We start from the raw sequence: 11,321 nt of genomic DNA, 5'->3' as shown, positions 1-11,321 counted from the left end.
CAGGGCTTCCCCTCCCAAGTGACTTTCTCACCCACGGCTAGCTGAGGTAGCGTGCATCCCAGACGCTCCGCAATCGGGGAAAGGTCTTTCAGCTTGTTTTGCTGTTTTCTCCCTTCTTCACTCACAATCCTTTCCTTCAACCACTGGTAGCACTAGAGATAAGAAGAACATTTAACTATTAATGTCTGGTAAGGGTTTGATGCAAAGATGGTTAATTCAATAAAATATAAGAGCCTCGTGGTGAATTCCTGAATCTTCTTGGCTCTGACCTTTCTGTTTGATGGTGACAAGGATGCCTATGTCTTCATGCAAGGAAATGTTCCCCACAGTCTCCTTCCTTGTTTACTGGTTCAAGACAGATTGATTTTGACTAAAACTCACCATTCAGATCCATCGACACGCACAAAAGTTGTTAAAATCCTAACATATAATCAATTAGATCCCATCTGGACATGATGTTTCTTATTGCAATAGCCCTTAGAACGTAGGGGAAAAAAGGCATTTACACTTCACCAGGGTCTATTATGTTTCCTTTTTGTCAAGAAAGTTGGGTGCCAAGCTTTTCTCTCAAAGGAAGTCATTATCTTACATTTCCTGCTGTAACTATCTTTCTCCCTCTTGCCTTCAATTTACTCCTAGTCTCTTCAGTATTCTTATAATAGTGTTTTATTGTTAGCTTTCTCTGCTCCTTCCTAGAAGCAGATGTGAATGGTGTAATTGATAGGTACCGAGTACATTTTAAAGTCACACCGCGAGGCATTTGGAACTTCCCCGACCAGGGATGGAACCCGTTCCCCCTTTAGTGGAGGCGCAGAGTCTTAACCACTGGACCACCAGAGAAGTCCCATTTTCAAGTTTTAAAGTGGATAAACACTTTCCCAAACGTGTATTACCTTTTGTATAACGTTTGAAACTTAAAAAGGCAAGGGAACTTAAAAAGGTAAATGAGAAACTCATCTTTAAAACCTATGAGAAGAGACTGACCCTGATGTAGACTATGAAGTGAGCCTGATTTCCTACATATAAGGAAAAGAATATTTTAGAATTTCTCAATGCCCTATTTTTCAGAAGGTTCTGCTCTTACTATGAAACAAGGAACAATAGACTCTTACGTACAAAGCTAGCACTATGCAGCAACACCCAAAGGAAAAGAATATTTGTAAGAATCGGTTAGTCTGTTGTAGTGACAATAATAAAAACCATCTCCCTGTGTGGCAACGTGGACTTTCTCCATTGCATGCGTTTGTGACATAATTACCACCACAGACCTTTACCTTCCCAAAGGCAGTGGAAAGCTGGGCAATCATCACAAAATCTCCACCCATATGATTTCAATGGGCTGCTGGCTTTTGTTTTTTTTTAAGTATATTTTTCATCATTCTAAGACAGTATTTCCAAAGAAGAAAACCGCATTATGTTTTATTATGATTTTTGGAATGACTTTGCAGATATGAAAAGAAAAAAGAACAAGCAGCCCCAGTTCTGTTCTCCTCCTAGATCTCAGAGGCTTATGGCCTGGCTCCTCACATGAGGTTTGCTTAGAGACATGGCCAAGAGTTTTCCCAGTCTCGGCTCCGGAGACCTTAGCTTCTTCCAGGAGGAAGTGTGGCCTTGAGCATCTCTCCAGAGATGACGGCTGGCGCCAGAGGTGATGAGGTGGACAGTCAGGCGCAATGAGCACTGTGATGGGGGCCCAGCAGCCTTCCCTGGCAGCATGCTGGGCACGTCAGAGAGCCCCTGAACTTACTTCTGCTATCCTCAAGGGGAAAACATCACCGATCCTCACTTTAGTTTCATAACATTTTTCAGAGGACGAGTATCTCTGAATGTTATTCAAATGAAAAAAAAAAAAACCACAGTTGAAAACCAATAGCCAAATGCTTCTTGAACAATTGCTTTTTATTAGAACTAGGAGAGTTCCTGAGGTTTCAACATATACCACACACATAAAGACTGACTGATTCATCAATCTTCAGGAAGATTTCTAAAAGTAACAAATACTAAACATTCATTTATTGAGTACCTTTCTTCCCACCCTCAACATAAATCTCACTCTAATCACTGGAAAACAAAAGCAGGTTAGGGTTTTTAAAAAGTAGATGCATAGTATTTCTACTGCTTTCCTCATACCAAAGGAAACAAATGTGTTTCGGAAATACATAACTTTAACTGCTTTACAAGTGGGAAAATGTTAGCATAGGGAGGAGATGAGGCTTAACTAAAATATTAATTAAATATGGAAGTGAACCAGTGTTTTTGGTAAGAAGGTTGGTGGTGGGTGTGGTTGTATGCAATAATAAACCCAACTTGTTGACTGTGGGCAGTAATCCACGAATCAGAAGATGAAATTTCATCTTCCATTCTACTTGCTTAATCATATTCCTGCAGTGGTTTGATTACATGTTGATTGTTCTTTCTAAGTAAGTGGAAGGCAGGGATGGCTTCTCGTTCATCTCAACATCTCCAGTCTTGACACAGTGGTTGGCCCAGAGGAGGGGCTCAGCCAATATGGTGGTGAGGAAGGGATCTGAGAAACCAGGGCTCCACAGGGTAAAGATAGATCTCTTCAATTTTTCAGATTGAGCACAGACACTTCCTCCTTAAAGAAGTACAACTCAGCTGGCAGCCCTGCGTGCTTCCACAGTGCTTGTGGATTCCACATGGTTTCATAATTCACCCCGACTCATGTCTGTCTCCAATAAGTCCCTGAGTTACATTGAGACTGTCCCTGTATCCTCAGCCCTCAGCACAGGGCCCGGCACTGAGTAGACACTCAGTAAATATTTGCCAAAGGAACAATTGAATGAGCTTTTCTCCACAGATTAGTGGGCTATTACTTTTATACATGCCACAAAATTCTTTAAATTTTCCTAAAGCCTGTTTCTTTGCCATCTCCTATTGCTGTGACCATTATCTGTGTGACACCCACATTACAGGTAGCCATAACAGGGTGGGAATAGTCTGTGAGATCAGCCCCAAATCCCCCAGTTGCCTGTTAGTTAGTGCTAGATAGAACTCAGGCAGCAACTATAAAGCCATGGACAGAATCAGTCACATTTCATTACTGGGCCTTGTCTAGAATAATTTAGCAATCAAGATCATTGACTATTTCTATCTAAACATCGAAGTCTTTGGCTCAAAAGAGCAGCAAAGTCTTCACTACTGAGGTGAAAATCTCTAGGTAAAATGCTGGAGCTAAAAAATTTCCTTCTGAAATTGTACCATAATGTGCAATATCCTTAGTTTCTTAATGTGAACACCTGGAGTACTTGGACTGCCCCTCTCCACCCACTTTGATCTACGTAAGTTTGCATGTTTCCTGTTTACCTTTGACAGAAGGGTACATATTTTTATGATTTTTCTATAAGGTATCTTCCCAACAGTAGGGAAGAGCTGTCCATAAATTTTATTGCACTTTTCATTTCTATTTAAATTTCTATTTAAAAGCTGCTCACCTGGTCTCTTGATCAGACTTCGTTGATCCTCAGTTAATGGCTCACTGCACTCATTCAAGAACCATTTATTGAGTACCCAGCATGTGCCAGGCTCTGTGATGAGTTCACGTGAGTTTCAGTTTCTGTCCTATAGGTACTCACAAATCATTGTCTGGTAACTTGAGAAGTGTTGTTTTTAGTTGGATTGCCCCCTCAATGATTTCCTCAGAAGCCTTGTTTGTACTGCCTCTTTATGGGAAATAGGTCACCATAGGTGCATGACGTGAGCTGGTCACAGCACCTTATCCTTTGGGCCACTGTCATTGGTTTAACAGGTTGGCACATGACCCAAGCTTGGCCAGTCTTCTCTGGACTGAAGCTGATAAAGAAAAAGTCTCTTTTCTCTCAGGTTACATGACTTTAAGGATGTAAGCCTGCAGTCACCAGCATTCCTGCTCCTGGCCTTGTGGAGAAGACCCACTTATAGTAGAAGAAAATGACACTCACATGCAGGGAGAAATAGAGGAGATGGAGAGTCCTGACGATGTGCAAATCTATGGATGGAGTCACCCCTGAGGCCATCCCACTCCATCCTTCCCAGGGAGTGTCTGTCTATGCGTTCCCTTCTTTGATTAAATTAGGTCGAATTGCATTCTATTGCTTGTAGCCAGAGGATTCTAAGACTGTAAGAAGTGTTTATGGAATGACAGAAGAAAGTACCAAAAACGGAGTTTTATAAAGTGAGGACAGGTTTCACAGAGTGAAGACAACCAAGATTTGTCTTTAGAGATGAGGAGAGCTTCCACAGCAGGATGTAAAGAAGGGCATTTTTGGGAGGCAAAAAAGAGTACAGTGCATTTGGGTGAAAAATGAAGTAACATGATTTGGGGAGAGACAAGAATGAAAAACGGGTTCAAGAGTATTTCCTTGAATGCTTTTTCTGTGGGTTTTAGGTTTTGTCCTATAATCAGTGATTGGGAAGTCATTAAAGGATTTTAAGCAGGGTTATGATATAGTCAGATTAATCTTTTAGAAAGATAATTGGTTACATAATTGAGATAGATAATAGAAAATTGGTGGGTAGCTGAAAAAGGGAGGGGGGAATCAGAGAGTCCAGATGGGAAGTTAATGCAGCAAACCAAGTAAGCAATGATGAAGATCTGAACAAGGGTGGTACAAGGAATGGGCCACAGAGAGTCAGGATGTGGACTGGAGGAGGTGGTGCCCCGCTGGATAAGACTGAGGGAGGAGAAGAGGCAGCCTGAGATAATGCCTTGGCTTCTGACTGGGATGACCAGATGGATGGGTGGAGGCATTGTTAGATGAGAAGGAAGAGTAGATTCTGGGGAGTGAGGACAGATTCCATTAGGCATGACAGATGCCCATGGGACAGCCACGTGGAGATGTCTGATAGACACGAAGAAGTAGTGGTGTTCAGCTCAGCGGTGAGTCAGTGCTGATGACACTGATTTAGAAGTCTTTGTAACAGTGGTGGGCCAGATGCAGCCTCCCAGAAAACCCCCTGGGCAGTACTACTTTCTAAAAGATAGGTGTTTTTTCACACTCAGTTAGTTTATCCTTCAAATCTAGTTCAATATTTATAGCAGAAACAAAGTATTAGCATCCTTCTTTTATTGGTGTAACTTAAAACAGCCAGTGTGAAATACCAATCATTTATTCTATTTTGGGGGAAAGTGAAAGTTGCCATCTTATTTGTCTATTTGCCTAGGTCTTTACTTTTTAAAAAATGTTTTTACTATTAGAATTCTCATTCAATCTTAAGGTTGAAATATATATATATATGTATATAATTAGTAGTAGCAGTATTTTTTGCTTTAGTTACTCTACTCAAGTGGCTTCTCTAAGTGTGCATATATTAGTCCAGAAAGCACCTGGACTGATGAATTAAGAAGCCTTGAGGGTCTGCGGAGCTCTAAAGAAGCGTGCTTTGTGACTGGCTGCCTTTCACCTGTTGAGAGTCCTTATTTATTGCTAAGGATGTTTCAATAGATGCTGAAAAGTCAACAACAGAAATATTTTTGGGGTTGCTTTTGGGCTTAGTCACCTTCAAATATTTTGCATCTCCTTTTTTTTTTTTTCCTCCTTTCGTTAGTGCATTTTTAAAAGCTTTTCAGCTGTTTGTAAGCTTTTCTCAAACAGTGAAGGAGATCAGCCAGTCATATACTCCAAATACAGTGTAGTACCTACTTCTTCCTCCTTTAAAAACCTGAGTTTGAAGGGAAACAAAAATGCCTTTAGGGCGATGCACTGAGAGCCAGGAGACCTGGATCCTACTATTAACTTTTTTTATTATGAGTTTATGCTCTTGGATTGTTATCTAATCTCTTTGTGCTCAGTTTCTGCATCTGGAAAAGGTTTACCCTCTTATAACGATAGTCTGGAACAAACACCTGGTATATATGGAAGCACTTTGAGTTTTTCAGAAAGTCTCTGAAAGAATGTAAGACAACATGCTTGGCTACAACTGGCTAAAAGCCATCTGTATCCATTTATCTTTGCGAGGAAAAAAGGAGATGAATAAAAACACTTAGCCCGGTGCTTGGCACATAGTAGGTGTTCAGCAAAATCACAATTTTCAATGCTTTTCTTTCTTCACTCTTTTCTTGCCATCCACCTTTTATCCCTTCTTTCCTAAGATGCTTTTCGTTTTTCTTTGCTGACTTATTCAAAACCTTCCATTTTTCAGAAACAAGACCATATATAATATTCTAGGATAATTAGTGTAATAATGCAAAACTAGAAGCAGGACCATGTCACCATGTTTTAGGAAATATTTATGCTGTATTATCTTAGAGAACAAACAAGCTAATAGGTCAACTGGTACAGCAGAAAGAAAAGTGATAGACCTAGAGTCTGGAGAAGGTCCTGATTAGGGAAGCACACGGTGGTTCCAGCCACACTGATTAAAGGGTTGCTGGTTTGGGCTTAACTTGAGTTGTCCTTGTGCTGATTTTGTGCTGATGGAGACAAGAGGCTGTGTCAGACTTCTGCTTCCTCTTTGGGGCCTTTGGCATGTGTGAATTTTGAAAATGCCTATGTTCTCTCCCTAGGCATTACAGAGTAATTTGTGATTCTAATGTTATTACACATTCTCTCAAGTTTTAAAAAACAGACATGTTATTATTAACAAGGAGAGATTTTGGAGTACTCTCCAGTAAATTAACCATCAAGATCTTCTGAATGGAGGTAACTTTATGTCAATGATCTTAAATATCTTTATGCTTCAGAGAAGAAATTAAGCTGCAAGACTGAACAGCCAGAGTTGATCTCTGCAAATGCCAGCCCTGAGCCCCTGTGACAGAGGCTTGGTTCTGTATCTGCTTCCCAAACCCTCCCTCCTTAGTCCCCATCCTCACATATTAAAAAACGTCAACCGACCTCAAGCCTATTCAACTACAACCTGTTTGCCACATGTGGATTAAACCTCTATGGCTTAAATTTTGTTTTGTCAAGAAAAGTAAAATTAGATCCTCTTATATAGAAAAGGGATTTTATGTTTCCTAAGTTTCAAAGGAGGAATGAAATGCCTTCTTGAATATAAGAATAAGTGTAGGAATTCGAGTCTACAAATCCAACCAGGTCATTGGGCATCTCCCCCGGTCCCCAGAGGAGGAGACTTTCTGCACTGATGGCTGACCAGAAGTAGAGACCTCCAGAGGGCTTGGGGAGCCGGCCAGGGCCAGCCCAAGGCCACACTCGGCCTGAGCCAGGGAGCCACAGGCTGCTGCAGAGCTGTTCTGTTCAATCTCCTTTTTTCCCTTGCTCCTATCCCCAGACTCCTTCCTAGAGGTGGAGGAAAATACCTTCAGTGAAGCCCTGGAGCTTTCAGGCACCCCGTTTCCATATTTTCCTGAGATGATGCCACAGGCCAGTGGAGACCATGTCATCGCTCCGACACCTACAGAAGAAAAAACCTTAAAAAGTTACTTCTGCAAACTGGGATCAAAAGTGTCGGGGTGTTTAGAAAGGACTTGGTTAGTTGTGGGGAAAACTGGCCAGATACATGAGCTAATATCAGCATAAATCTTTCCATTACACTTTAGGCATCTACAAATCGTGCTTCATGTTTATAAACCTATCAAACGTGCACTGTTGGTTATGGGGAACAGGCCATATAATCAAGCCTGAAAATGTGGCTTATCCATAGTTTTCGGATGACCAAAATTTATGTTTCTTTTTACACTCAGAGATAAACACTTTTGCTTGCACAGAAATCCAGCTCTTCGCTTGTTCACTCAGTGCCTTAATAGCGCCTGGTGCAAAGCAGGAGCACAATGCCCCCTGCACAGTGAACACGCAGTGATAGCAATAACCACCATTGTTACTGCTGTTGTTGAACTTTTTTATCCTTTTTTTCTTACCCAGCATTTTCCCACTCGTGTAAACCCCCGTTTCTTATGAAGAAAATTATCTCTGGAAGCTGTTTTAATAAGTACGTCTGAAAATGTGGCTTACTTAAGTTTTTCTGATGTCCAAAATTCTCGTGTACATGTTGTGTATATATTTTTTCCCTCTCTTTGTCATTATGTCTACCTACAAAAACATGTGTCCCTGGCTTGTCAGCCGTTCTTGAATTCCCATTCTGACTCAGCTCTAGGCAAAGTAGGAGATATAGATGTATAAATCCATAATTTTTAGGAAAGGCAGTCATAATCCACTCAGAGATGCATTCTTGGCTAGAGCAACTACCCTATGAAAAACACGTTTATTCTTTGTTTCTTCCCTTCATTCTATATGCATTTTTTGAACACCTACTGAGTACAGCTTGTACACCAGTCACAATTTACAGCTCTGCTTGGCTTTCATGAGTGATACTCTGGAGGTTACATACAGGCACTTTTGATTCTTCCAGTCTCTGGAATGCATAGTGCTGACAACCCCTAGGTTAATTAGGAACAGTTAGGAAAGCATTTCAGTAACATTTTTTTTTCTGGATCACTGATCATCCTGTTGTTAAGAATAATCAGTAAATTTGATTGTGAAGATTACCTATTTTATGGTAGAGCTCTGGTAACTGAACCTCCACTTTCTCTCTCTGGAAAAGATGGTACTCAGCTTGTTCACAGACTGGTGGGATCATGTTGAATTGTCTTGCTACAGAGTAGGCTTCCTAAGGAGAAATAAAAGTGCAACTGAATTTATAGCTGATGAGAAATAAGGCTGTATGCATGAAAAAATTTCATTTTGGTGAAATCAATACAAACCAAGAAAAATGTAGATTGCCAAATAGTAAGCAAAGTTATGACCATCAATTTCACTAAGAAATACCAATGCAGGAAATCCTTATTATTCTTTGAGAGGTTTTGGAATGAGTAAGGTCCAGGGAAAATTAGTCAAAGTATGAATTATGGACTATTACAAAGAAAACGTAGTTTGACTATTTCTAGGTTCCTAAAGAAATAAAACTTAATATATAATATAAAAATGATCTGTAATTAGCATGTTATAAACAGTACCATTATTTAATACATTAAAAAAAACCTGGAATATTGTGTTCATATGTCTCGTTAGCTGAGAAATTCACTCTCTTACTACCAGAGAACATGCTAAAGCACAATTCCTGTTAGATACCTGCACCCTCCCTGTTGTATTCTGAGCTGAAGGGATCCAGCCCCCCATATCCATCTCTATTACTGATGGAATTGATCATAGAATTCTAGTGCCATTGTGATTGTGAAGAAAGTTTGCAAAAGATCTTACAACTTACACATGATATCTAACAAACAATAATAGGTACTCAATGGCCATTTAAAAATAGAAGTGAAATTACCATGATCTCCATGGCACTCCAGCGGGAGGTTCCCCAGTACATTGCCATTCCTTGGTTTATCACATGTGTCATGGCTCGAACGATTTCTATGGAAAGCCAAATAGTTAGCACTACATATACTTTTCAAAGTTATATAGTCTTTTTTTTTCTTTTCCTGCCCAAAGCTTAGATATTTAATGCAATTATTTGTTGGATTAATATAATTACTTTGACACTGGTGATAACATAATAGTCTAACATAAAATATTGATAGTTTGGAGGTGGTTGGTACTTTTGGGTAAACTGACATTCCATTTTCAGATTGCAGCAACAACATGAAATGATATTAAAAACAGAGCGACCACTTTAAGTTCTTCCTTTACTTTTATCGCTTCAGGGTTCCTGGCTGGATAAAAGAACACATGATTCACCTCTTTCAGAACGCGGGGACCTTAAGGGCTCACTAAAGTGAGAAGTGAGAGAAAGCATTTGTTTTGACTTTGTAGAATGGAGGGTCATTGGGGATAGAAGGCCTGCCTCTGTGTGTGGGATCTGAAGAGCTAAGCCTCACTCAGGGTGGCTGTTTAATAGAGATGACTCAACAACAATGTGTTTGGCAGAAAGATAAACATATTAAATGCTGAACAAACAGCCAAAGCCACAGTGGCTCCCAGCCCGCACTGGCATACTCTGTCCTTGACCACTTTGGACCAAAGTTCATTCTAAGACACCCATGTCATGCATTTTACCGGGGCCTGCGTGTGGCCCCGCCCCGCTTGCTCATCAGCCTCTTTCAGCTTGACATCATATTTCCTAAACAGGAAAATGAACCCCTTCCCAGAGGGGTGGAGCTGAGCTAATCTTCTTGGCACCAGCCGATGTGATGCAGAACCAGGGAGCATGGAGAACCTCAAGTTCAATTGAGTGAAAAGTCACAGACACGGTTGGATTTCTTCTACAAAGCAGGTCAGCCAAATACCCAGGATGCTAGGTCATTTGACATTTTCAAGGGGTTGCAGGCCACGGGCTTTTCTTGCCCCACTAATATCTGGTAGGTTACGTGTCCTTCAGAAGAATCAAATTCTTTCTCAAACTCAAGTTGAGTAGATGTGTTCTTATTTTATTTCTCACCAGCAAGCACTGTCTTAATTGATCAGGGACAGGATTTGGAACGAGACAGCGAGGGTTAGGGTCTTAGCTTGCTTGCTTGTTTGGCTTACGTAAACCATTTAAAATTGCCCTTGGTTTCTTTGTTTGGAAGGTGGGAATGCTCTTACTCACCAGAGTCCCAACAGAGGTAGAACTTGGCTTATAAGGAAAATATTTTTCTTTCTTGGAGAAAGACTCCTAAATATCAGTTTATTACTCAGCAACTAAATCTATGAAGATAGCTCTCCCTTTATAAAGCAAATGAGATACAAAAAGTTCTATGAAACATTTTCTTTCCTTTTATTATACAAATGGAAATGAGCACCTGTGCTAAAATTTCTGGAAGTCTAAAGCCATTATTTAAATCTCTGCCCCAAAGTATTCTCTCTTTGGAGATCTCCATCGTTGTGCTAGTTCCCTTTCCTTTCACATCCTGTTTCATCCAGAGCTGAGATGTTCATCCAGTCAACAGGATTTATGAGGCGTCTGCTACGCTGGGGGTTGGGGATATTGTGGCAAATCAAACACGTTGGTAAACACTGAGGAGGTTAACAGAATAAAATGAGCCCGAGAGCCTCCCCTGTCTCCATTCTGTAATCACGTAAGATGAGCACAGGACTGGCCAGTGGCTTGGCCATGCGGCAGTTACTGAGGCCTTGGCAAGAGCAGGTAAGGTGGAGTGGAGGTGGTACTCCTCCTGTACCTTCATTCCCTTATTTCACACACACGTATTAAGAGCTTAATATTTGCCAGGCACTGGGTTCATCTGTGAGTAAAACAGATACAAAGCTCCTTGAGTTTTGAATTGAGTGGGGAACATGGAGATGTAAACAAGTAGGTAATTACAAAATGTGACATGTTATGAAGAAAACCAATAGGGGGCTGAGATAGGGAATAAGAGGGAAGACCGATTTTAGTTGGTCAAGGAAGGTCTCCCTGAGGAGTAATGTTTAGGCATAAAAAGTAAA

The 11,321-nt window shown here is 40.7% G+C and overlaps 1 protein-coding gene across 5 annotated transcripts in view; it reads right to left on the bottom strand.

The window, feature by feature from the left end:
- Positions 1-11,321, bottom strand: part of KCNAB1 (potassium voltage-gated channel subfamily A regulatory beta subunit 1) — a 417,300-nt gene that overhangs the window by 12,327 nt on the left and 393,652 nt on the right. For all 5 annotated transcript variants that reach the window (XM_082459591.1, XM_082459589.1, XM_082459590.1 and 2 more), the window contains exons 9-12: positions 9,226-9,311; positions 8,445-8,565; positions 7,259-7,353; positions 32-152 (exon numbers count right to left, since the gene is read on the bottom strand). In XM_082459591.1, coding sequence (XP_082315717.1) covers positions 32-152; positions 7,259-7,353; positions 8,445-8,565; positions 9,226-9,311 — 423 coding nt within the window. The remainder of the gene's footprint in view (positions 1-31; positions 153-7,258; positions 7,354-8,444; positions 8,566-9,225; positions 9,312-11,321) is intronic.

This window comes from Balaenoptera physalus, assembly GCF_965194825.1.
Source record: "Balaenoptera physalus genome assembly, chromosome: 4".
In the NCBI taxonomy this organism is placed as follows: domain Eukaryota; kingdom Metazoa; phylum Chordata; class Mammalia; order Artiodactyla; family Balaenopteridae; genus Balaenoptera; species Balaenoptera physalus.
Note: the sequence above shows the minus strand (reverse complement) of the source record. Positions and strands in the feature narration are given on the sequence as shown.